Here is a 27,126-nt window from a genome sequence, read left to right as displayed (position 1 = left end):
TGTGCCGCTCCGTACACCTGCATACTTTGTTTTTCTTTCCCGTTCACAGCTGCATCAGGGTTTGGATACACAGGTAATTGAACCTGTTCATTTCCAGCATGTCCTCCACTACAGCAGCAGGCTTGATTCACACTGGACCTTTTAGCTCCTCCCCCTTTAACCCAACTTTTTTCTGATTGACTGCAACTTGCAAACAGAAGGTTTGAACAGCAGGTGGGTGGAGCTTCTGTGCCTAAGATAATGATATTCAGGACCTCCCTTCTTTCTGACATCATACAGGTACAAAAAAATAAAAAGTCACTGTAAGAGCTTGTATCTGACAGAGAAACAGGTTAAAAGTGGAGCAGGTCGCCTTTAATAACATCCATTCATTACCGAGTTTGTACTTTTCAGGTGATTTCCTTCTTATTATTTTTGTATCCGGCACAAATAAAGCCACAAAGCTTCTATGGTAATGCTTGCAAAGTTTAATACATCACTGTACAGTCGTCTTAAAGCAACAAAAGTAAACCATTAAAAAGATGAAACAATAAGTACAATACACACTCAGCATTTTGTACATACTCTACGCCCCGACTCATCACAACTCAAGTTTGTGTTAAATATATACTGTATGTATTCATATATTTCAATATAGTCATGATGTCTGTACAGAGGGAATCAGGCTACAAATTATAACTGAGTTCCTTTTTTTTGTTTGTTTTTTTAAATATTATATCAATAACAGGCCACTGTGGAAATGTAGACATCGTACAGTCAAGTCTTGTGTGTAGCCCATTTGAAAGGCTTAAAGCAACAATGTTACATGCTTTGGCTGTAAAACAAACCTCTCGCATTAATAATAATAATAATAATAATAATAATAATAATAATAATAATAATAATAATAATAGTTTCAATCTGAAGAATATACACACATACACAGAAAATTATACAAAGCGTCATGGGCTTGATATCCTGTCGGACTTTTATTTTGAGATCTAGAGATGGATTCACATTTTCTGTTAATGCTTCTGTTGATAAATGAGGACGAGGGCGAAAGATGAAGATGGCGGGAGTAATGTCACCTCCTGGTTCTCGGTGGAGCCGGGGAGGGAAACACGCTCCTCTTGAGATGTGCGACATTTTACGAACAGCAGCATGATGACAGGAGGTAAAAAAAAGAAAAAAAAAAAAAGAAGAAGAGGGAAACGATGCTAGAGGCAGCAGTAAAGGCAGTGAAATCATGAACAAAGTAAAATCTGAGAAGAGGAAAACAAATCACGGATGCCTGATTTCCACATCTGATACAGGGGGAAGAAAAGAAGAAAAAAAAAGGGGGGGGGTAAAAAAAAATGGAAGACAATACAAAACAAAAAATACCCTCATGTTTATTCGTTTATTAATTATTATAAGTCTCTAAACGCAGCGGCTCTTGGCTTGTTGTTTCTATACTTTCATACTCTTCTGTTACTGCTTTCTCATCCACAAACACTTCTCAGCATCACAGATCAGCACAGGCAGCGCTATTAAAGCATCACAGGGCATGTCTGACCTGTCCAATAATAATAATTACTAATAATATTTAGTAGAATAAGAATAACGAATGCAATTCTTTCAAAAGTTGTAAACACAGAATGCAGATTTTCCTCAGGAAGCACGATTGGACCCAAAGGTTTGAGTTTCACAGCTTTGTGGAAACTTTGTAGCTAAAACCCCTTTTTTTTCTCCTTTCATCCAAATGTAAGATATTTACTGTAGAGGCGTCATCCCATTGGCCACTTGAATCAGAAAACTAACTAAAAATGAACAATTAGGCAGATTAATTATATCATCAACATTCATACTCGACTGCAGTTTACGTTCTGATCTAATTCAACTGGGCACGTGCAGTTTGGAGGGGGAACGAATCAGAACACGGCAGCGGTGGGAAGGGGAATGAGAGAAGGGAAAAAAACAAAAAACACTGGAGCAGGATTTTAGTGGTTTTTAATGCGTGTCCAGGCCTGCGTGGGTTAATGAGTAAAGCAAGACACAAGCAGCTCTGTACACAAGAGATCATTAAGAACAATTCAAGTAAGGCAACATGTTGACATGAGATGGCGGAATGGATGCCGTGTGGATTTTTTTTGTTGTCGTTTTTCATTGTTTAAGTTGTGTCATCTGCAGTGATGTGGGGTTGACTACAGTTCAGTGTAGGATCAATGGATCAAAAGTTCGACGTTGGCGTACGAACCGCCTTGATAAATCCTCCGACTAAACTGCGCCACATACACTCGCCCGACTGGCCGCACCGCGTGCTCCTCTGCACGCACACCAAACAGCTCCAAACCTCCGGAGGTTGATTCGTATGTAAACTTTGCCACTCGATGTTCGCCGCGTGCTCCGGTGATGAGCGAAGGAAGATGCCAGCGAGCGTGTGGTGGTAGAAGTGGTCTGTGGTTGGCAGTTTTACTGACGTTCGGCCTGTTCTTCTGTGAAGATTCGCGTGAGTGTGTGAACAGAGAGAATTTGGCAGAAAGCGTAACAACCGGTGAGAAAAAGTGGTTTTATGCGCGTCGCCTCTCCCAAACTTGATTGTCCTTTCGTTCGTTCGCTCGTTGTAGTGCAGGATGGTACAGTGATAACATCAGTAGTGCTACAGATAGCTGCAGTCGACCCGTCGCTGACCGGGAGCTGGGCTGTGCAGTTTTTCCAGTGGTACCCAGTTACTTCTTCATCCGGCAAATCCCCCCCCCCCATACGGCAGAGGATGCTGGAGGCTAGTGGGATCATGAGAGGGGGTGTAGGAGAGGACATGGCACTGATTCCTCATCTCACTCTTTTTTTTTTTTTTTTTTTTGCATCCACGCCACCACAGTTCTTACTGGCGCCACTTTTTTCCCCCTTTTCTGTTTTTTTTTTTTTTTTTTTTTAACCTGCGTCCATGAAAAGATGACAGTGTGTGAATGACGAGGCAGCTCCCTCAGGTGTGTGTGCAGGTGGGTGAGTCGCTCTTTATGCTTCGCACTCGTCTGCAGGGACACTGAAGGAAACAAAAACATGATCAAATCGTCGTCCCGAGCAGAGCCCGCTCACGCTCCCGATCAAAGGTGCGGCTCTCTTGCAATCGTGGTTCGATTATGGGGGCAAGAAAAGGCAGAATGTTGTGGAGTTCAGGGCAGCAGGAGCAGTAAAGACTAAGAAATGGAGGTAAAGGTTAAAAATGTGGGCAGTGCTGGGGGCTTAGTGCAGCTCTGGACAGGGGTACAGCAGACAGAAAGCTGTAGCCCCCCTCTCCCAGACAACAAGTAATGGATCCTCCTCGACGGCTTGAGGCGGATGAAAAGGTAGAAGAAGAGGAGGAAAAGGAGCAGGGAACAGTGCAGTGGCATACTGGGAAAGGATGAGGAGGCACTTACTTGTCCTCTGTGTGCTCGGGGATGCCTGCGGCTGCCAGCGCAGCTCGGTACTGCTGCAGCACGCCTCGGACGCTCTTCACGAATCCCTTTGAAAGCGGGAAGAGCGGGAAGCCGATGTCGGGGTAACCGCTGCCCTCCGGGAGGAAGCTTCGGTAGCTCTTTCTCCTTTTCTTTGGTCTCACCACTGGCTGGCTCCCCGAGGAGCCCGCCCCTCCTGCGCTCGCTGCGGCAGAACCCAACTCGGACGTCCCGGTGCGGCTTACGGAGCCGGGCCCCGCAGCGCTGCCCCTGTTTTCACTGCCCAGAGAGCTGTTCCCCAGGTTGCTGTCGCAGTCTGAGTTGTTGCCCAGCTCCTGCTGAGAGGCTGCTGTGGTGGAGGGACTCAGTCCTGAATCCTCCAGCTCCTCCTCCATAATACTGGTGACGCCTGCTCCCGTGTATCCCTCCTCCCCCGCCTTACCGGGGCTGCTGTGGGCCACCGCCACGGGCAACGATCCCAGGGCCAGCTGCTCATCCAGAGGCTCCACAGATGAAGGTCGGTCCTTGGAGTGCTGAGCCCTGGAGTACGGGTGTGCGGCCTGCCCTCGCTCCGCAGAGTCGTGCAGCTCCAGCCACGACTCCAGCCGGTGGACGAGCCGCCAGCCATTAGAAACAAAGTGCTCCTGGATCTCCTGCTTGAAGACCTCAATGGGATTCTGGAGGAGTTGCGTCATAGACTGCACCATCTTGATCAGAGCCATCTCATTGTAGCAGCGACTGTTCTCGTATCCCTCCTGGAGGCCTCGGTCACTGTCGAAGCCGGCCTCGTTGTAGTAAGGCTCATTGACGAGGATAAGGCCTGCAGGCACACATCGAATCAGGATTTGTGAAAAACAGAAAAATAGCTCAAGACTGTGAAATCTGCTAATTCAACTGCAACATTTGAAGCTAAAAGATATCCGAGATTTAAAACCTGGATTCTGTTAGTCTGGCAGGCTGCAGATGTTGTATGGACATGGTGTCATGTCTGTGTGTGAGGCAGATATATTTAGTTGAGTAACTTCTGAGCAAATGAAAACATGAATAAAACATTTTCAGCTGCAGAGAAGAGAAGCAGCAGTGTGTGTGTGTGTGCTTGGTATTACAGCAATCTGGGGACCTACATCAGTTTCATGTTCACATTGTGGGGACGTGTCTTCCTTGTGAGGACAATGTACTTTGTTAAGTTAGGAATGCAAGCTTTAGAGGTCAGAGTAAGTAAAGGTTAGACCAGGGTGAGAGAAAATCTGCAGGAAATGAAAGTGAGTCAGTGTGAGGTCCTCTGTAGTGATGGATGCACAATCTGTGTGTGTGGGTGTGTGATTGCACTAACCTTGTATCGAGATGAGGACTTGCAACAGGCTGGACTTGCTGGTCCATCTCTCAGTGCCCTGCAGATCACAGCAGCATTAAAACAGCTCAGCACTGACGTCTCTGACTAGTGAACAGTTCACTTAACGCTACAATAAGCTAAAGTAAAGTCGTCCCCAGATTACACTTTTCTCACATTAGATTACAATAAAACATCCAAAGGTACTGTGTGTGTGCAGCCTGGACACTTTAAACCCCAAAACATTCAGCAGTTATACAATTCGTACTTTAGGTTCATATGTTGAGAGTTTAACCGTAACTATAACCTGGTTGGTTACAGTTACAGTGCTGTTTCTAAGTTAGTCCTCTATTCTTTTCATTAAAGGTGAAAGAAATGTGTGTTATTCTCCGTGTCTCCAGCTATCTTGTCTCCCTCTTCTCTTCCCTGAGCCTGGTTCTGTAGGAGGTTTCTTCCTGTTAAAAGGGAGTTTTTCCTTCCCCCTCTTGCCAAGAGTCATATATCCACCCTGAAATCCACACCACTCTAATCATCCATAGTGGTTGAATCAGCCACACTGAAGCAACAGTGGAAAAAAACAAAACAAAAAACCAACCTACTACAATCAGGAAAATCTGAAATGTGACACCTCGTACATCAGACACACCAGAAAGACTCTACTGACTGCCAAGTCCAATTAATTTAAAAGTTTAAACTGGTTTAACAAAAACACTTCAGGGTGATCAACTGAATCTTTCAGGCTGAAGTTTGGAGAAACACACTTCACTGATGTTGTTTATGATTGGGTGATGAAGAAGAGGGACAGATTGGTGAACACCGTACTGCAGTGACCTGATAAAAGTCCACTGAGAATACTCTGAATCATGTGCTCGGGCTACAAAGACCATCTTGAGGCTGTCCACACCTCCGGCACTCACCTTGCCTATCCAGGTGCCCAGCAGGCTGACGCAGACCTTGCCGTTGTCGTAGAGGTTGGGATTGAGGCGGCCGCTGCACTGGGACAGGTATCGAAACAGAGGCGGCACAGCTGGGTAGATGTTAGGCAGCTGGATGTCAAACAGGAACACACCGTCCTCGTAGGGCGTACGAGTCGGCCCTTTGATCAGAGCCGAGAACAGGTCCTGTGGTGGAGCGACAAAAGAGAAGTACATGTTTGATGTTGTAATCTAAAGGAGGCCGATGTTCAGGCGTCTGCAGGAGAATACGTATGAGATAGCAGAACAAAGTACAGCGCAGCAGACGTAAGAGTAAAGCCTGGCTGCTTCTACCTTTCATTCCCTGTAATTTTTTAAATATTTATTCTTTTATTAATACTTTTAAACCTCATGCTGGCATTTGGGTTTGAAAAAGGCCCATTAGTGATCATGAGGCTTTTAAGAACTAGCAATTTAATTTTATGCTGTCAAAACGACTTTTTCCAACTTAAAAATGTAAGTTGTGTAAAAGGAATGAAAATATTTTCTGCACATTTGTGGCCTTGAATCTCTGCTGAAGGCATTTTTTTAATACAGCGGAGAAAAACAAAGGCTTTTGAATTACTACATATCTACAAATGGTTGATTTCACCTAAATATGAAGGTGGTGGTAAATTTGTGTCCTTGTTTAGTGTCTTTTAGTAAATCTACAGATTTTCCAGCATTAAATGAAACCGTCCAAATTTGGAGCATATTACTAAAGAAGAATAATCTGTTTAATGATTGGGATCATTTCCTGCTCCATATTTTTACTCATTGACTCCACTACACTAGCTTTGCATAACCTACAGTTCAAAATAATCCTCAGCTTTTACGCAACCTTCAACTCAGCTCTTCAATTAATCTACACTGTAAACAAGACAATTTAGCTCCTCCCCTTTTAAGCCTTCAGACACGCTCACAAACTTTCTGTTTCCGAGAAGAAACCAAAGGTGGAAAATCAGGAAAAGCAGAAAAGTTTAATTCTGAAAAATGACAATAAAAGCATGCACTGCTTTACTTTCCCGGCATTAATGACAGGAAACCCACCATGCGGTCCTCAAAGGTTTTGACCATGATGCCATCAGGCAGCGATGTCGCTAGCAGAGCCATTTCCTTCCTCACCGTGCTGAAGAACTTCTTCGCCTCCGCAGGCTGGAACTCCATTTTCTTAAACGAGTGAGTTTCTGTGAGAGACAGAAAGGAGGACGGCGACGAATGATGACTGAACACGACCACAGTAAGAAAGAAATCTACACAATTAACTGAGCAGGTCTCTACTGGACTTACAGGTTCAGCTACACCGATGATGTAAACCACCCGATTGTGCCCATAAACCATATAAAGCAAACATGGACTCAACATCTGTGTTTTGGCCGCAGCTGTGTTTGTGTTTTGGAGCCAAAATTGACCATATTTGGATGAGGGGGCGGGGTGTTTAGTTATCAGCTACGGCGAGTTTGGGAAACCATCCGCAGAGGCCATAACGGTTTTCCTGCAGGCTGTAAATAAACTTCTGTTGTCTCTATTTTTGAAGCCAGCTTAAAGGAAGTGCACTTTTTTAACATTTCAAGTTTACTTCATTTTTCAGCTCTGGAGAAAAACCAACAGCAACATCTCAGCGCATTTATGTGGTTTGTCAGTACTTTTTCTTTGTAAAGTTAACAGACAGAAATTCCTGCCTCAGACAGTCGAGCAAGGTTCAGTAAAGATCAAGACACTGGAAAAATAAAACCAAAGGAGATCTGGAGGAGGATAGATGGTGTAAAACAAAGACAACAAGCGTGGGAGGGGAAGAGAGTCACAGGTTACACATCTGAATGTCTTACCTGGTGCCCACTCTAGCACCGAGAACACCTCCCCCTTGGCACTGGTAAATGTCACACCGGGTTTGCCGCCGCTCTGCTGGCACAGTACCGGCGTGTCACTGAGAATCTCACTGGGCCACTCCTGCTGACCTACGGGTGTCTGCGCCTCCTGCTGGGGCTTTTCATCTCCAGCTCTCTCTGCCTGTAACGCAGCGACAGGTAAGACGCGGTCTAATGAGCGGAGATATCTAAACGAGGTAAGAGCAAAATGATTGTACACACCTGTTTAACACCCGCCTCCATCCCTGCTCCCACACTCCCCACTGCCTCCACCACAGCTTCCATCTTCTCCTCCTCCACGATGGCCACGTTGTCCAGAGTCTTCCTCAGGTTTTCCTGGAGCTTCTTGATATCGTCTAGGAAGCGTTTCTCCTTGGTCGGTTTTTCTTGGGTCGTCGGCGTCACCGAACTCGCCACGTTAGTCATGGAAGCGGGTTCGACGGAGGTCGGGGAGGTTGGGGAGCCACCGGTCCAGAGCTGCTCCACAGTCATATTCTTCAAGCTCTCCAGGATCTTCAGCGCCTCTTTCAACTCCCTGAAGCCCCGAGAGGCTCCATCCTTACCGGGTTTCTCCGCTCCGTTCACAGCTCCTCCTGCAGCGGTTCAGACACAAGCCGACAAAATGACCACAAAAGCAGTTTACAGCAAAAGACAGAAACTGTTTCTTTGATGCGAAAGCACCGTGTGATTTTGATTATTGACTGCATCAAATTTTTTTTATTGTTTTTGCTCCATTTGACTTATTTTTATTTTTTTATAAGGGGTTTAAATATACTGTTTTATATACACAAACTAGTCAAAATAAATGCAAATAAATCCATAAAATGTGGTCAACAAATTCCACCAAAATACCAGAAACGACGTCACATTATATATTTTTTAATATCTTCACTCTTTGCATGAAAAACATCCACGAGTCTTCAGTTTATAGGTTAATTTCTTTTTTTTTTTTAAACAGCCAGGTATCATAGTTTTTAGCATCCAGTATTCAAAAAAGAAGAAAATTTGAACATGTTGAGGGTTATTTTCAGATTAATAAACAAACATGCTGATCTAACAAGTATTTAAGGCAGCAGGACGGTGGATGAGTCATAGTGAACTACAACTAGAGGCGAGAAATATAATATAGGAAAATGCCATCAAGATAAATACTGAGATGTTTTGCAGAATTTTAGAGCAGCGTGTGACTGGAATACATAATACTTGCCTAAAGACATGAACTGCACTATAAAGTTTGATGGCAGATGTATCTGAGAGCTCATAAACCAACATCTGTTGGTTTCTTGTTTCTCTGTGGTTCGTCACATGGTCCATTTAATGGCTGACTGGTTACAGCTCCATCCAGCTGCAACCAGCAGCTTTTTTCTGCAGCTGTTGATGACAGCTGTCTGAAATAAGCTCGTAAGACCAGACTAATATTTTTTTTGTGTGGATGAAACTTCTTCCAATGAGTTCCTACCTCCACCAGAAGCAGGACTCGCCATAGACGCTTCGCCCTCCTCTCCTGAGACTCCTTTGGTGGGGCTGGTAACCCCGGCTTTGCTGCCCTCCTGCGGTGGGATGATGAATGTCGTGGAGCCAGTGGGCGTCGGGGTCGGCGTTGCAGTATCCGTGGCATCCGCGTTGTTCACGTGGCTGTCGTCCTCTGGGGTCAGACCGTTGTCTGTCTCCCAGCTGTCGCTCTCGTCCTCCCACTCCTCGGTCGACAGAACGCTGCTCGTTTCTTCCACCGAGTCGTAGTCCGTCTCCTCGATCTCCGATTCCACGTTGTAGAGGTGCTGCAAGAGCGATCGGGGGTCAGAAACAAACGTTTCACCTGCGATTACGCAGACATCACAATGAGCTTCAATTGCTTACCTGTGGCAGGACAATGGTCCTCGAATTGTCTGCCCACACCACCTCTACTTTGCTGCTTACATCCACCCTGTACACCTGACCGACTGACGTCTGAAAGGAGGCAAATATAGGGACGATTATCAGCAACAATACAATATGAAGACTAAGAGGGACAAAAGTGCAGCAGCTAGTGTGTGAAGTACTGCCTAAAAAGCCTTTTTAGGATTTGATATTGACTTTTCCCCACGGAGAGGTGCAAAAGAAGCAAACTGTTTCGAGGCTGGGAATCAGTAGAGGTTCACTCCATGTAAAAATCACCCAAATCTGAAAAGAAATTTCCACCTGACCTCCTCAGAATCAGCCGTTACGATTTTTCTGTATAACAACTTGATGAATGAAGCCCTGAAGGCCCTCAACTTACAAAGAAGGTGGGCTTAACATGTGGACTTGATTTGTCTGGATTTGAGTTCTCATAACCTTTACAGTCCAGGAGAAAGACACGCGTCATTTTCATGACTCTTAAAAAAAACAAAAAAACAAAACAAAACTGAGTGTTTCGTGTGTTGGGCGGTCGGTCGCATCACTTTACCTCATTTTCACAGTCGTTCTGTCCGTTTTCCGAGTTCCATATTCTGATGACGATGTCGGTCGTGCGGAAGTGAAAGTCCGGATGATCAGCGATGTCGTAGACACTGACATCCTCCTCCAAACCGATGACCTAAACAACACAGAAACAAACGTTTATGGCCTGTTTCTCCTCGTACCTCTGTCGCCCACAAACATTCAAACATTAAAGCTTGTGATTTTCACAAGCTTTAAATCACAATCGCTGTTTTTCCTCCTGACTGACCTCCACGTCGTCACTGGTGGAGTTCAGTTTGATCCATTTCACCACACACGTTCTGCCTTTGTGATCGCCAGACTGGATCATGCCGTACACCCCGGGGTCCTGCAGCGCTTGGGCTGAGGTGAGCACACATGCATAGCTTAGAGATCAAAGTAAACTCTGTAAAACACAAATATCTGTACTTTTTGGATTCCCGTTTTAAAGAATATTATGATGTGAAGTTAACCTCTATGGATTCTACATAAAAACATTTTCATTTGCCGAATGGCACTACCGTACATGGCTGTAACATCACCATTGTGATGTAAATCCCGGTGTATTCAGTCCATTTTACAGAGACACTTTGGCACAGTTACAGAAAATGACCTACATACTGCAGGTACTAAGTGGCAGAGAGGCCCATACACAAAAATACCCACCAATCTGAGATCAAATCTGAGATAAAAGCTTTTCCTTACGTCGTTTATCTACTACAAAGTCGCCGGGGCAAAACTCGTGGCTGTCCAGGTGCTGGATGGGGTAGAGGTCGTTCGATCGGATCCCCTTCTCCACCCGGCCGTCCTTCCACATCACATCAGCCGTGGTATTCGTGGATACGACTTCCACTGCCACTCTGCAAAAAAAAAAAAAAAAGAAAAAAAAAAGAAAAAAAAAAAGAAGAAAAAGACAGCAGAGACCTCAGATGACTTTTATCCTGCTTCACTGCCATCCGTCTGGTCCTGCTGCATCCATTGTGATAACAGTGTGCAGTACAAAAGTGGAACACTCTTACACTTAACCTCAAATGCAGCGTGTGAGCCGAGTATGAGTGTGTCTGTGTGGTTGAGGAAATGACACCATTACTGAAAGACTTGACGAATCGAGTCGCAAACCCTTAGACAAATGAGAGCTGGATGGACAGACATGCAGTCAAAGCGAGAGATGGCAGGTCTTTCCGAGAAAGCAGCTGCAAATTTAACAGGAACAGGTGTCATTCCCACGTCTCTTACAGACAACTCTAAAAACATAAACAGTGGACTGCTAACTCTGGTGACAAACAGAAGAAACTAGATGGAATTTACTCTCGTGTGCCGGCGTTTGTGATTTTAACCCACCGGTCTCCGGGCTTGAATTCGCGGGAGAACTTTGTCCTCTTCTTCTTGTGCTTCCTCTTCAGGTTGCGGATGGAGAGCGGGATGCTCTTCTTGCGGTTGGTTCCCAGACCGCCGCTCTGAGAGGAGGCTGTGGAGCTCGCTGATGACGTTAAAGAGCTGCAGCGAGGGAAACAAGTTCTTTATGCAAATGCAATTTTCTGTGTATTAAGCATGCAAAAACTCATTTTTCCCCTCAGTATTAGGTTTACTGAGTGATGTCTTTGGTCTGAACTGTAATAAAATGATGAGAAACAAAGTGGGTCCAGTGTTGAACAATAAATTTATGCGCTCAACACATACAGGAAACATTTTAGACACAACTGTGCAACAGATCTGCAATAAATCCCACATTTATGAAGCTTTTAAGCTCCACGTGATGTTGAAGTCACATTTAGAGCAGTTTTTCCCGCTCAAATTTCCACTTTGGACTGTTTACTCACACGCGCATACAGCACTTTATTTTGTGCACTCTAAGCATTTAGTCTTCATGTCCATGACCAATTTAGAGTCACCAATTAACCCAACATGCATGTCCTGGGACCGTCTTTGGTTCGAGACACGATGATTCAGCTGAACTGTTACTTTCTCTAAACCAGGCTTTAGTCTCTCTGGTTTCCAACAAAACACATTTACATCCCTTTCAGTTTAATATAATACCGAGTTAAAATGTGTAGAGCTGTCCGATATCTCACTTTCCCCAGAATCTCACACTTACGCTGTGTTTTCATATCTTTGTGGGGACATAATTGACATAATGCTTTTTCTAGCCACTTAGCCTAAACCTACCCATAACCTTATTGCAACCCTGACACTGAAACCACATTTTGAGTCTCAAAATGCCTTCAAACTCGTGGGACCTGGATTTTGTCCCCATAAGGGCTGTTGGTCCCACAAGCATAGTAAACTTACAATTTTTGGTCCCCACAAAGATATGTAAACACACACACACACACACACACACACACGACTGATTTTAATTAACAAGCAGCTCAGCTGTATTAATGATGTACACTGAACCTAAACATCTGCCGGGCATCTCAGCTGATTAATTACAATAAGCAGAATAATTAGCAGCAACTCTGACATAACAGAAAGCTGACTTTTTATTTCCTAATGCAAAAAAACCCCCTCTGTAACCTCTGTAATCTAACTGAACCACTCACGAGGATCATCACAAATATATATTAAAAGCGTTTCCTACTGTCAACCTAATTCTCCTCCATTTAGTTTTAGACCAAAATGGTAAGCCCTCACTTATGTTTTCAAAAAAAAATTAAATATCACACGAATTAACTATGAATTTTAAAATTATTTACATCTACAAAGAAGCGGTTTGTATAGATGTTTGTTTTAAAAGCACAGAAATAAAAGATGAAAAAAAAAAAAAAAGACATCGTTGAGATTCTACCAAACCATAACACAGAATTCATTCAAACATGCCTTACATTATAAATGATACTTTTCTTATTATTAAAGGAAACTGACAAGGATTGTGTCAAGTTTTTAATTTCTTAAATTTGAATAAAAATGACTCAAAGCTATAATAAATTATATTAGAGCATTTTAGAATTGCTTATAGATAAATTAGACAGCATAAATGTTTTTGTAAAGGGTAATAACTAGGACCCTGACCTGGTGTCGTCGGTTTCCTCTGCAGCCTCGTCATCAGCGTCCTGCTCGCCGTGTTCAGCCGAGGCGTCGTTCTGCGAGTCCGGAGCGTTCTGAACGGGAACCGCGGGACCGTTGTTGTTGTTGGGATGATTCGAGTCGGTCTGTTCAGATCTGTGCTCGCCTACAGGGAGAAACAAAGTAAAAAAATAAATACATTTAAAAAAGGATTATTTACATTCATCCAGTCAAAAGGAAAAATCATCAAAATTCTATTTGAGAAAGAATTTAATTAGCAACAAAGAAGTTATGGTTCTGTAAACCAGGTGAGGCTCTATAGTACAAAACCTGGTTATTTATATACGCTAGAATTGTATATAAGAGCCACTGGAAATAAACAATATAAGGAGGTGGGGAGATTATAGACTCAAGAATATTCTCCTTAAAAAAATGTTTTTTTAAATTAAAAGGGACTGAATCCTTCCACCTCTTAAAGTTCTCTGAATCTGATCTCTTTTTGATACATGCTGTATTACTGGGTGTGTGTTTTATGATCTTCTGGATGTTTTGGCACCTTGTAATTCGGCGTTCTCTGTCTTCTTCCCAGAATCCTTCTTGAACATCCTTTTCAACTGCGCACACGCACACGCACACACACACACACACACACAAGCAGTGAGATAGAGCAAAGGCTTGAAGATGATCAAAGAGTGTTTTTAGGTGCTATCAGTCCTTCTAACACTGAGTGTTAACAAACATTCGAGAGCAACACTCTGAAAATACACCAGCATCAGAGATCGTCCCCGCTCTTGTGTAAAGCAGCTGGTTTAAGGTGCTAATGTGCTCCTCTGGGGAAAAAAATAGCTCTTTACAGAAGGAAACAACCAATTAAGAACACATGAAAAGACCAGTGCAAGTTTATCCACACCTTTCTGGCAACAGGGTCTTCAGGCAAAACAGGGGCGCCCTCAGGTCCATCACAGGTGATGCGTGTGGCATCACCTTTGGCCGGGAATACGTAGAGGGCCCTCTCTCCCAGCTGCCTCTGGGTGTGGTCGTAGTAGCCCAGACGCCTCACCCTAAATCCAAACGGGAGAATGACTTTAACTTAAAATCTAAACGATATCAATACACGATGCAAACTGCACCCAATAAGCAACGGTAACAAGAGCAGCTTGTGTACGGAGGCAGACGTAGCTGCAGTGGGCACGTGTGGATGAGTCACTGCACTGACCTGCAGAGGTTTTCCTGTGTGATGGTGGAGGCAGGCGGATAAACGCTGTCAGAACCTTTGGGCGAGTAGCTCTTGGTGATCCACGTCACTTTCAGCTCCACCACCTTCACCTGAAGGAAGCAAGATGACATCCAAGTGAGTGTTTACATTCATGAAGAAGTACATTTACACATAGACTCCAATTCATTAAAAACAACTGAACGTGTTAATTAAAAGAATATTGTTCCATCTGCCTGAATTCATCTCTCGAGTGATCGCTAGCTTTCGCTGTAAAAGTAAATAAACATTTTAATTACAAAAAAATCCCCAAAAGGCTTAAATTAAGATAAATAATTCACTTAATGGTTTTACTGTTTCTTCCCATTTTTTTAGAAAGGGCCCCAGGTGGTCCAACAGCTGTTGGTGTGATTAAAATCAAAGAGCATTTTCTTATTTTATACAGAAGGGAAGAATTCAAAATATTCATCCAAAGATTTTAATTTAAATTCAGTCGCTTATTATTCAAAGGAGAAAAGTTTCAAGGCATAACAAACTTATATAATAACCAACGAACCCTAAACGAGTTGCTTTCCATCTCACATAATGTGGCTGCTGCATAAAAGAAAAGATTGCGTACCTCTTCTACCACCACCCTGAACTTGCACTTCCTGCTGAGCACAGGTTTGACCCCTGACAGCCACTGGACATTGGAGAAAACTTTGGCGGGACCAATCAGGACCTGTCCCGGGTAAAAGCCGTACGCCTCGTCAAAGAACAGACCCTGGATCCCAAAAACAACAAGAACGTCACAAAACCAAGAAGTGAGAGCGCAACATAACAAAGATACAAGTACATGTATGAAGCTTCATCAATGTAACTTTTATTAAACACACAATGCCAAGTACATTTTTAATTTGTTTTTCTTGAAGCTGCACAAAACCGTGAGGAAAGAAAAAAAGTCAGCAATGGGATGAATGATCTATACTTCATAATGATGCTCATCAGGGAAAGACTAAAACTTTGGGCCTCTGAAAGCGCAGACCCTCTCATCCTCATCATCTTTCCTGGAAATGCCAGCATTAGTACAGTGGGGCAAAAAAGTATTTAGTCAGCCACCGATTGTGCAAGTTCCCCCACCTAAAATGATGACAGAGGTCAGTAATTTGCACCAGAGGTACACTTCAACTGTGAGAGACAGAATGTGAAAAAAAAAATCCATGAATCCACATGGTAGGATTTGTAAAGAATTTATTCGTAAATCAGGGTGGAAAATAAGTATTTGGTCAATAACAAAAATACAACTCAATACTTTGTAACATAACCTTTGTTGGCAATAACAGAGGTCAAACGTTTACTATAGGTCTTTCCCAGGTTTGCACACACAGTAGCTGGTATTTTGGCCCATTCCTCCATGCAGATCTTCTCGAGAGCAGTGATGTTTTGGGGCTGTCGCCGAGCAACACGGACTTTCAACTCCCGCCACAGATTTTCTATGGGGTTGAGGTCTGGAGACTGGCTAGGCCACTCCAGGACTTTCAAATGCTTCTTACGGAGCCACTCCTTTGTTGCCCGGGCGGTGTGTTTTGGATCATTGTCATGTTGGAAGACCCAGCCTCGTTTCATCTTCAAAGTTCTCACTGATGGAAGGAGGTTTTGGCTCAAAATCTCACGATACATGGCCCCATTCATTCTGTCCTTAACACGGATCAGTCGTCCTGTCCCCCTGGCAGAAAAACAGCCCCATAGCATGATGTTTCCACCCCCATGCTTCACAGTAGGTATGGTGTTCTTGGGATGCAACTCAGTATTCTTCTTCCTCCAAACACGACGAGTTGAGTTTATACCAAAAAGTTCTACTTTGGTTTCATCTGACCACATGACATTCTCCCAATCCTCTGCTGTATCATCCATGTGCTCTCTGGCAAACTTCAGACGGGCCTGGACATGCACTGGCTTCAGCAGCGGAACACGTCTGGCACTGCGGGATTTGATTCCCTGCCGTTGTAGTGTGTTACTGATGGTGACCTTTGTTACTTTGGTCCCAGCTCTCTGCAGGTCATTCACCAGGTCCCCCCGTGTGGTTCTGGGATCTTTGCTCACCGTTCTCATGATCATTTTGACCCCACGGGATGAGATCTTGCGTGGAGCCCCAGATCGAGGGAGATTATCAGTGGTCTTGTATGTCTTCCATTTTCTGATGATTGCTCCCACAGTTGATTTTTTCACACCAAGCTGCTTGCCTATTGTAGATTCACTCTTCCCAGTCTGGTGCAGGTCTACAATACTTTTCCTGGTGTCCTTCGAAAGCTCTTTGGTCTTGGCCATGGCGGAGTTTGGAGTCTGACTGTTTGAGGCTGTGGACAGGTGTCTTTTATACAGATGATGAGTTCAAACAGGTGCCATTCATACAGGTAACGAGTGGGGGACAGAAAAGCTTCTTACAGAAGACGTTACAGGTCTGTGAGAGCCAGAGATTTTCCTTGTTTGAGGTGACCAAATACTTATTTTCCACCCTGATTTACGAATAAATTCTTTACAAATCCTACCATGTGGCTTCATGGATTTTTTTTTCACATTCTGTCTCTCACAGTTGAAGTGTACCTCTGGTGCAAATTACTGACCTCTGTCATCATTTTAAGTGGGGGAACTTGCACAATCGGTGGCTGACTAAATACTTTTTTGCCCCACTGTATGTGCTGCTTTTATGTGTGCTTCTTTTATCTCAAACATAACCCTCCACAGAGCAGTTTGGACCTGCGGCACCTTCGTGTCAGGGTAAGCCCGGGATTAAATCTGAAGTTATCTACTAAGCCTAAAATTCTGCTCCATAGTACAGGCTCCTGGACACCTGAAGCTGAGGACTGATCCTCAAATAACAGCGAGCACCAGAAGAAATAAAATACAAAGACGGGAGCAGCACGAGTGGAGAGGGACAGCATTATCAGAGCATGTTCAAACTTAATTTTAACAATTTCACACACACAAAAAAAAAAAAAATGGTGAACAGACAGCTGTCACTTAAATTTCAGCCTCTGTGGGGGCTATGACCTCTGAGCAGCAGCCGGGACAACACACGAACAAAGCGAATGTACCTGAAGTGACAGATCAGAGCCGGTGGCTACGTACCGAATCACTGACGTGTGGACAGACATCATAAAGCTTGGCACCGTCTTCCACGCTCATGGAGCACCTGGAGGGAGCGAGACGAGACATTCACTGGATGTGGCACCGATCGACGTACGTTCACGCGATCCAACAGACCGTCACATGGTCACAGTACACACTGCCTGCACACGCACGCACGCACGCTTTACCTGGCTCCATTGGACAGCTTGAGGATGATGTGATTGGTCAGGTCGTACACTTTCCCCAGCCAGAAGTCGTAGGCGATGTAGTCGCCGTACATGAAAGACTGAAAGCAACAACAGCAGGAGCACATCAGCTTCACACTGTGTCAGAGAATTAACTTATGAAGGGCTTTTTCTTCTCGACTCGACTACATTCTGCTCCTCGGTGTAACCTGACTGCTTAAGAGAAACTGAATATAGTAAATGTATCTAAAATCCAACAATATGAGGACAACTTTGGATAACAACATCCAATTACATCATTTTGTGTCCATCGTTTACTCAAACGTAACAAAAGGTGCATTTAATCCTCTTAATGACTGATGCCAGAAATGATCTTTAGAGTAGTTTCCATCCACATTTGTTGATATTCATCTGGGTTTTCCTGCACATACAAACATTTGTCTTCCACCAAAGATGTTCTGGCCTTTCAATAAAGGAAAAATCACTTTTAAAATGTGCTTTCAATCCCTTTAAATTTCCTTAAGATAGGGTTTAATTTACTCAACAATTACTCATAAAAACAAGAAAAACATTCTTTTAAATCAATGAAAACCTCTGGGCAGCTGTGGCATAAACCTTACATTGGTTAGTGGTCTTATAAGCTTGAAAAACACTGTATATTTGGACCAATCAGAGTTAAATGTATGGTCACCCCCTCAAAGGCACAGTTTGAGGTAACGAAATCTGATTTAAATGTCAAAGTATTAGAATTTATTTCTGCACTTCAGTGCTTAAATTTCTGCAATGTGCACAACAAACGTGCGCGGACGGTGACCTTTTTAAGAAGATCGCCTCGTTAGCACTTGTTGTGGGAAGTGAGTGACTCTCTGCTGTCCCTGTGAAGTGCAGCTGACAGGACAGCAGTGATTATGTTACTGAAATCAGCTGTAAGGTTTGTAGACGAATCCAACAGTCGGTAAAACAGCTACAGGAGTGCTGTGCACCGCATTTGATCTCAGAAAAGGAAATAAAGACTAAACCCATGCAGTGCTGTGAAAGCATCTGTGTGTGAGAGCAAAGGCTAGTTAGCAGCTATGAGCCAGACTCGCACTGTGAGTTCCAGCTTTGCGTTTTCCATTCAGTTTAACATCAGTTTGTTTCCAGAGCTGGTTTGCTCCTGTCGGCCTGTTTAAAAATGTTTCCTTTTAATGCCGTTTCTATTCATGTGTGTGTTTTCTTATTAATACGTTACAGGTCCTATTAGGAAGATGCTTAGAACAGCAGAGATACTGGAGAGATACTCCACTCTAAGAAGGTCAAATGTCAAACTTTTGCACCACTGTTTCCATCAGGTCGGACGTGTGGATGAATCTGACTGAAGACTAAAACTAAACACACTTCCTGCATTTTTATTATAAAAAGATTTGTAGGTGCATAAAATGCTTTTATTAATAATAATAATAATAATAATAATAATAATAATAATAGCACACACATACCGGTTAGTGTGAAAAAGAGCTTTTTTCTTACTCCTCAAATGCGGCTGATGTAAAACACATTTAAGGTGGTCGTGCATGCTTTATATCTTTATGTGTTACATAATTCAAAGGTGTGTAAACATCACGCGAGAGGTCTCAAACAGGACTTTTATTTCACTGGTCTCAGCATTTCCACTTTCACTGTTTCTCCCAGCTAACTGGGATTAGTCAAACCTGGTAAGTATCGTTTCTGAAAGTAATTATTTTTAGTTTGTTATAGGCTTGCTTAAGAGCCTAACACAGCAGAGGCAAGTATAAAGTGCAGAAAAGCCAAAATGCAATGTCCCCATATGAAGCTACAGAGTCTCTAGAGGTCAATTTAGGAAAGTTGTTCTGACCAGGACCACCTTCCCTGTTATTAGAAGCCTTTGCTTGCAGTAAGAAAAGCAGTTAACTTGAGTAAAGTATAGATTATTTATATAGGACTGTTTAAGGCAAGAACGTGTCACTGAGTGCTTAAGTTGAATTCTCCTCACGTCAAACATCCACAAACGTTAAAAGAAAGCAAAGCAGAGAAACTAATTTAGCTTAAAGCAAAGCAGGGCAGAGGTTCTCACGCTGAACTGAATCTTAGTAAATTTGGTCTTTCGGCTCATCTTCTTACCCAGATGTGCTGCAGGTCTTTGCTGTTGACTGGATACAGAACGCAGTTGGTTCCAACTAATTTCACTGCACACTCGATGTTCATGTTGGTCACGGAGCCACACTGGTTATCCTGAAACACAACAGAGACGCACATCAGCCTGTTAGCACCTCAGACCTTTTAGGAGTTTTTTGCATGCACAAGACCTCGCACTGTGAAGAAAACCTCAGAGCTTAATGTTTCATTTGTATTCAGACTGCGTGTTACACGAGGTAAGAGTCTCCTTTCAGTCCTCTACACGAGCAGACCTGCAGTAATATTCGAGTCATGCCTGATGCAGCAAATGAAACAGAGTGATGAACAGTGACGTGACTGTCAGAGGGAAAACGAGAGAGCGGCGCAGACAGAGAGAAGGTGAAAGAGTTCCAAACAGGCGGAGGGCCGCACTCACATTAGAGTTGTTTCTTCGCACGAAGTCTCTGATGACGATCGATCGATCTTCAAGTTTTAACTGCAAGAGAAAGAGCAAACGGTTTGAGAAAATGGTGGCTAACGCAGCTGAGTGACTTCATGGTTAAGACATCTCAATGCTCACAGAAGCTGCTGAGTGTGTGACACTGAAATTGGATCATCATCTTCTTATAATAACCCTTACAGCAGAGGAGAACGCTGCACATCAATAACTCTAATGGAGCCTGGACACAGAGCTGGAAATTAACCAGCAATGAAATCTATTCGCACTCGGACCATAAGAGCGCTACTTATGCAATTTGTCACACGGGCATCCCGTCCTCACCCACACGACCACTCGGCAGAGCTGCAACGCCCTCTGAGAGCAGATAAACGACTCTGCTGTCCAAACAAAGAGACGCATTTCACTGAGCCGGCCAGCAGGAGTGTTTATTCAGCACCGGACGAGTCAGCAAACACAATTTCACTTTCAATTGCTAATCAAAACACTGAAATAAAAGAATACAGATCCAGTAAAACTGAAATGGTTTGTGGATAGTCTGAGGGGCGGACAAAGTCACAGCTTGCAGCGATCGGAGAGGGCAGAAAACAGAAGCTGTTGGACTAAACTTGGCATCGGATCAACTCTCAGAGGGAAACATTGTTCCTGTGAACTGAATTCTGCTGTGTCACGCCATGCCTGTGCGCAGGAATCCAGACTGAAAACAGGCCTGCAGTAAATTAATTAAAAAACTAAACAAAAACATGCCTGCTGTAATGAACAATGGCTGAGCAGCAGCTATAGAGAGTTTCAATGCTTTTTGGATGCCAACACACAGATGGTTTATAATTAATGCTTAGAGAACAACATTAAAAAACGATCAGCAGGTAAACGGCATAAAACGCACTCCTCATGTTCTACCAGGAGTGTGAGCTCCCCGTTATCAGACTGATTTACAGCCCGCGTCCAAATTCAGTTTCCATGATAGATATACACCTTCTCTGTTCACACATGGGTTTTTCTTTAGAGAGGATACGTTTTAAAACGTTTTTAAAAATCCATTAACTGCTGGCCTGATCTCCAAATATGACTAGATCATGTACACAAACTACATAAAGGATGTCAAATTAATTTGACATCATGGGCAACATGAGCTGAAGTGGCCTGGACTACTGAAGACTGCCCTTTCTGCCCATGTAAAGAAGTTTTGCTGCGTATTTAACCCCTGAGATGTCTTAATGATGTCTTCATTTCAACTGTACATCGCAGTTTTTCTCCTTGATAAAGGAATAGACCCTGCCCTTTACTGTGGATTTTATTTCACTTATATGGATATCTTGGTTTCTCCTTTAAAAAAAAAAAAAAACCCCAAAAAAACAAAAACACCAAAAACAACTCCGGCTCACATCCTTGCTGTGCATTTCCTTCACCTTTAAACCACAGCATGCAGGACTTCATGGGTTCATACATGAAACAGATGAAACACCAGTGAACAGCTAGTTTAGTTCAAGGTCATACAGGAAGTGCAGAATTATTAGGCAAATGAGTATTTTGTCCACATCATCCTCTTCATGCATGTTGTCTTACTCCAAGCTGTGTAGCTCGAAAGCCTACTACCAATTAAGCATATTAGGTGATGTGCATCTCTGTAATGAGAAGGGGTGTGGTCTAATGACATCAACACCCTATATCAGGTGTGCATAATTATTAGGCAACGTCCTTTCCTTTGGCAAAATGGGTCAAAAGAAGGACTTGACAGGCTCAGAAAAGTCAAAAATAGTGAGATATCTTGCAGAGGGATGCAGCAGTCTCAAAATTGCAAAGCTTCTGAAGCGTGATCATCGAACAATCAAGCGTTTCATTCAAAATAGTCAACAGGGTCGCAAGAAGCGTGTGGAAAAACCAAGGCACAAAATAACTGCCCATGAACTGAGAAAAGTCAAGCGTGCAGCTGCCAAGATGCCACTTGCCACCAGTTTGGCCATATTTCAGAGCTGCAACATCACTGGAGTGCCCAAAAGCACAAGGTGTGCAATACTCAGAGACATGGCCAAGGTAAGAAAGGCTGAAAGACGACCACCACTGAACAAGACACACAAGCTGAAACGTCAAGACTGGGCCAAGAAACATCTCAAGACTGGTTTTTCTAAGGTTTTATGGACTGATGAAATGAGAGTGAGTCTTGATGGGCCAGATGGATGGGCCCGTGGCTGGATTGGTAAAGGGCAGAGAGCTCCAGTCCGACTCAGACGCCAGCAAGGTGGAGGTGGAGTACTGGTTTGGGCTGGTATCATCAAAGATGAGCTTGTGGGGCCTTTTCGGGTTGAGGATGGAGTCAAGCTCAACTCCCAGTCCTACTGCCAGTTTCTGGAAGACACCTTCTTCAAGCAGTGGTACAGGAAGAAGTCTGCATCCTTCAAGAAAAACATGATTTTCATGCAGGACAATGCTCCATCACACGCGTCCAAGTACTCCACAGCGTGGCTGGCAAGAAAGGGTATAAAAGAAGAAAAACTAATGACATGGCCACCTTGTTCACCTGATCTGAACCCCATTGAGAACCTGTGGTCCATCATCAAATGTGAGATTTACAAGGAAGGAAAACAGTACACCTCTCTGAACAGTGTCTGGGAGGCTGTGGTTGCTGCTGCACGCAATGTTGATGGTGAACAGATCAAAACACTGACAGAATCCATGGATGGCAGGCTTTTGAGTGTCCTTGCAAAGAAAGGTGGCTATATTGGTCGCTGATTTGTTTTTGTTTTGTTTTTGAATGTCAGAAATGTATATTTGTGAATGTGGAGATGTTATATTGGTTTCACTGGTAAAAATAAATAATTGAAATGGGTATATATTTGTTTTTTGTTAAGTTGCCTAATAATTATGCACACTAATAGTCACCTGCACACACAGATACCCCCCTAAAATAGCTAAAACTAAAAACAAACTAAAAACTACTTCCAAAAACATTCAGCTTTGATATTAATGAGTTTTTTGGGTTCATTGAGAACATGGTTGTTGTTCAATAATAAAATTATTCCTCAGAAATACAACTTGCCTAATAATTCTGCACTCCCTGTATTTGTGCTTTTCATATGTATACCGCTTCCTTTAAGATACGATTCATTTATCCCAAACTTGGGAAATTCCTTTAATTTCTTATTTGACAGATACGGTAAAACGCTTTACTGCAGCGGTCTCCAACCTTTTTTGCACCACGGACCGGTTTATGCCCGACAATATTTTCATGGACCGGCCTTTAATGTGTCACGGAGAAATACAACAAAATAAAACTAGTACCGGTACCGAAAAAAAGAAGATTTATTCATAACACACGTGAAAAGACCCAGGAAAACCGAGTTAATGATCAAAACAATAACAAAATAACGCTGAAAACCGATAAAAACCCTGAAACTCATACATTTCACACCTGAGCCTCAACTCTCGCGACCCGGTACCAAACGACTCATGGACCGGTACCGGTCCGAGGCCCGGGGGTTGGGGACCGCTGCTTTACTGTACTTAAATGTTAAGTTTACTCTACTTTTAATCATTAAAAGTAGAATAATCACAATTAGAAGTATTTTTGTTACCTCCATAGTGCCAGTAGTTATGCTTGACTAAATGGTATAATGCTAGCTAACTCAGTTGTTGTTGGGCTGTTGATGCCTTTACATGGAACAAACTGCAAAAATAAACAAAAACAAAACTTTGAATCCCACGGAGGCAGGCGCTGTTCAGTTTGTGCATAAACACCACGCACTACACCCGAGAGGACAAAAACACCACCTGCTGTTACCAAAAATTCATCTACAAAAATACTGGCGGTGACCAGTAGTACCCTTTAGCCTCCTAGTAGAGACACCTACAGCATGAATTTCAAAATGCTACGTGACTGTGTTCTGAAGTTTTCACATTCATAAGATTTTTAGAAAACTTGACCTTTGACTTCTAACCTTGAGGTCAAGGTCACTGAGACTCAAACTTATTTGAGATTTTTAGTAGAGTCGAGGTGTCACATTCACAAACTTGTGAATGTGACACCTCGACTCTGTGATCTGTGATTGTGAATGTGACTTTGTGATCACATTCACAAGTTTGTGAATGTGATCATGTCGCTTGCGTGCCCGGCAGGGTCAAAACAATACCCCATCAGACTTTTACGGCTGAGGGGGGAAAACGTTCAGGGTCCAAAATCACCAAAATGTGCAAGAGCGAGGTTTTAATGCCTCAGATTGCTACATTAGGTGTTAAGAGTCCAGTCAGGGCAGAAACACAAAAGTGCACCAACGTGAGACTGTAAGACGTGGACCGTTGCTGAAGACACAGGACTCTAAATGGGGGAAGTGACCCAGAAGTAGCTCTTCAGATTCTCTAAATATGAAAAGAAGGTGTTTGAGTGCTTCTTTCATTCTCCTTTAGGACGAAATACACTGAACCACCCTTGAAAGGAACAAGGATAACACAGCCCCCACAAGGGGTTCATTACCTGGGACTTTCCATCAGTTCTAGACCCAAAGAAGCATCTTGAGAGGTGAAACATCTTCAAATAAACCTAAAAAAGCCTATTTGCCTTCTTTTAAACTCTAAAGATGACACACAATTCACAGAGACACACAAATAGTACAGCTCATGTAAATGTTAACCGAGCGTTATGAGAGGTGAACTCTGAACGGTACACTGCTGTGATAAAAATCGGACTTTCATGAAGTCGTTCACCTGAATGAAGAAGCTCTAAACAACAACAATGAGCTGCGTGAAAATAAAAAAGTGAATTTCAGGCTTAAAGCAAATTCACTTTGCATTTGTTAGGTCCTCAGTTTGATCGCTGCCATCTTGTAGCCTCATTTTTTAATTTTACAGCCTTAATGAAAGGCGGGAGTTACCCTGGATAACGATAGGCATGGACAGGATGAGCAACTAATTTCAAGACAACCACCTCCTCTGTTCCTAGACAACTAAACCGTGTGTCCAAAAACATACAAGCGAGAAAAGTGACTGAATGAAATGAAGAAACACCAGCACTAAATACCACCACCCTCGCAACAGAGTTTAACATTCCTATGCAGCACTCAATCAGGTGCTGGCTCCCAAACTGGCACTCAGTGATGAAAACTTTGAAAACCCCTGCTGTAAAAAGGTGACCTGTGGGAGGGCCTATTTTCACTATAGGCGAGTGGAAAAGATGGCTTTACTGGCAGGAAGAGAAGTGGCAGCGAACCACCAGGCAAAAAACCAGAGTTTGGACAGATGCAGATAGAAGTAGAGGAGAGAGTAGAAATCGAATAAAATGAGAATAAGAAGAGCGAAAGTTGATCGTTAACTGAAACGGATGAACCAGAATTGGTTTGTAAAAATGCTGCAACTTGTGTGGTGTGGAACTGGTTTGGCTTTTGTCCGTCAGACACACAACAAAGCACTATTTTTGGTAGAGCATGCTAGCGGGCCGTCGTTATTGCAGTGTTTTTTTGAAAATACGGCACACTTAGATCAATCCTTTGATTTTTCTGAAAATTGACAGTGCCCCTTATAATCCCGTGTGCCTTGTATGAATTCTGGTTGTGTTTACTGACCTCGAAACGATTTATGTCGTACACGGCGCTTGAAAATCTGTCAAATGTTTTAGTGCGACTTTGCTAAGCTACGAACCCGGATTGTTGGAGCATTACGGCTATCGTAGGCAGACGCCTCGCGGAGTGATACGTACTGTGCTTCAACATAATATTACCGTGTTGTGTGTGTATAACCTCTTTGTAAGTTTTGTGGATATTATACATGGTTATGCTGAGGATATGTCGGCCAATTGCCACTGGAAATGCCTTTTGGTTAAACTGTCAGCAACGAATTTGCATTTGCACTGTTGAATTTTTATATAACTTTAAACAAGCAGCTTTTTTAAAGCAGGTTTTTTGTTAGCACTAATAAAGTTGAGTTGTAAAGAATTTTGTCTAGTGTCAATTATATCGTCAGTTATATCGTTATCGCAAATTTTCAAATGTATATCGTGATAAATATTTTGGGTCATATCGCCCTGCTCTAATGGGGATGGAGAAAAACAGGAATATATACTTATATCAGACTCATGTGTAGGTAAGCAGGTAATACTGCTATTATTAGAGCTGAAACAATCAGCTGATGAGCTGACTGATCAGAATACTAATCAACACAATCCATCCATTTAGTTTGTTAACTGCTTATCCACTTCAGGGTCATAGCGAGGCCAGACCCTGGACAGGTCGCCACTGTTGGGCTAACACAGAGAGAAGGCCACTCACACCTGCAGCCAGAGTCACTAATTAACAAAACATCACTCCTGTCTTTGGACTGAGAGGAAGCTCGAGTACCTGCAAAGAACCCACACATCTACAGGGAGAACAGGGAATACAGCCGGCTGACTAAAACCCAGGACCCCACAGGACCACTGTGCTGCCCAAATAAAATAAAAATGGGGGAAAAAAAAAAAAAAAAAAAAAGTAATACATTCCACAGTAAAGCATAGCAGCATGTTTTAATTGGCTGAAAGATAATTTCAGCCAATTAAAACAATAATTAGTTAAACGAGGAACTAAATGGTACCAGGCTTTCCCGGCTCCTAAACTTACTATACATGTGACAACGAGCTCAACTACATTATTATTTAGTATTATGCATCTCTCTTGACCTAAAGGAAAATTCAAGCATTTCAATAATGTTAAACGTTTCTGATAAGTGTGGACCTTCTGGGTCATTTTATGCCTGCACAGCAGAGATTCAGAAACAGGGCTAAACTCTGCATCAGGACAATCAGCACACAACTCTTCAATGTTTGGAAATACATTTTTCATTTTACTGCAAAGAGTTGGACTAGAAATGAGCACAGCAACAAGAAGGTGCTGGAGATAACAGTGAAGACTGTATGGCTGCAGTTTGTATGAGTAAAGATGCCCAAACATCCTGTTGAGGACAGTATGAAAAGCGCCTGCAAGCACACACACACACACACACACACACACACACGCTCTTCAGCTTTATCTTACACTGTAACCCAACTCCTCTGGTTTCTGGGAGAGGAGCCACTGAGTGTGTGTGTGACTGTGTG

The 27,126-nt window shown here is 43.1% G+C and overlaps 1 protein-coding gene across 2 annotated transcripts in view; it reads right to left on the bottom strand.

Annotated features, from left to right (window-relative positions):
• Nucleotides 1-452: 452 nt before the first annotated feature.
• The window catches only part of ube2o (ubiquitin-conjugating enzyme E2O), a 47,214-nt gene continuing 20,540 nt past the window's right edge, over nucleotides 453-27,126 (bottom strand). The window contains exons 1-23 of one of the 2 annotated variants that reach the window (XM_080302426.1): nucleotides 20,193-20,379; nucleotides 20,049-20,108; nucleotides 19,619-19,729; nucleotides 17,501-17,598; nucleotides 17,313-17,376; nucleotides 14,824-14,967; nucleotides 14,208-14,317; nucleotides 13,902-14,052; nucleotides 13,548-13,605; nucleotides 12,998-13,157; nucleotides 11,327-11,482; nucleotides 10,691-10,845; nucleotides 10,236-10,348; nucleotides 9,975-10,103; nucleotides 9,407-9,496; nucleotides 9,009-9,327; nucleotides 7,772-8,142; nucleotides 7,511-7,691; nucleotides 6,732-6,868; nucleotides 5,646-5,849; nucleotides 4,732-4,789; nucleotides 3,381-4,218; nucleotides 453-3,004 (exon numbers count right to left, since the gene is read on the bottom strand). In XM_080302426.1, coding sequence (XP_080158552.1) covers nucleotides 2,977-3,004; nucleotides 3,381-4,218; nucleotides 4,732-4,789; nucleotides 5,646-5,849; nucleotides 6,732-6,868; nucleotides 7,511-7,691; nucleotides 7,772-8,142; nucleotides 9,009-9,327; nucleotides 9,407-9,496; nucleotides 9,975-10,103; nucleotides 10,236-10,348; nucleotides 10,691-10,845; nucleotides 11,327-11,482; nucleotides 12,998-13,157; nucleotides 13,548-13,605; nucleotides 13,902-14,052; nucleotides 14,208-14,317; nucleotides 14,824-14,967; nucleotides 17,313-17,376; nucleotides 17,501-17,598; nucleotides 19,619-19,702 — 3,648 coding nt within the window. In that variant the 5' untranslated portion in view covers nucleotides 19,703-19,729; nucleotides 20,049-20,108; nucleotides 20,193-20,379 and the 3' untranslated portion in view covers nucleotides 453-2,976. Of the gene's footprint in view, nucleotides 3,005-3,380; nucleotides 4,219-4,731; nucleotides 4,790-5,645; nucleotides 5,850-6,731; nucleotides 6,869-7,510; nucleotides 7,692-7,771; nucleotides 8,143-9,008; nucleotides 9,328-9,406; nucleotides 9,497-9,974; nucleotides 10,104-10,235; nucleotides 10,349-10,690; nucleotides 10,846-11,326; nucleotides 11,483-12,997; nucleotides 13,158-13,547; nucleotides 13,606-13,901; nucleotides 14,053-14,207; nucleotides 14,318-14,823; nucleotides 14,968-17,312; nucleotides 17,377-17,500; nucleotides 17,599-19,618; nucleotides 19,730-20,048; nucleotides 20,109-20,192; nucleotides 20,380-27,126 lie in introns of those variants that run through there. The other variant, XM_026170475.2, reaches the window with a different exon arrangement.

The sequence above is a fragment of the Astatotilapia calliptera genome, chromosome 6, assembly GCF_964374335.1.
Source record: "Astatotilapia calliptera chromosome 6, fAstCal68.1, whole genome shotgun sequence".
Taxonomy (NCBI): domain Eukaryota; kingdom Metazoa; phylum Chordata; class Actinopteri; order Cichliformes; family Cichlidae; genus Astatotilapia; species Astatotilapia calliptera.
The sequence above is the reverse complement of the archived record's forward strand: the minus strand, read 5'-3'. Positions and strand labels throughout refer to the sequence as shown.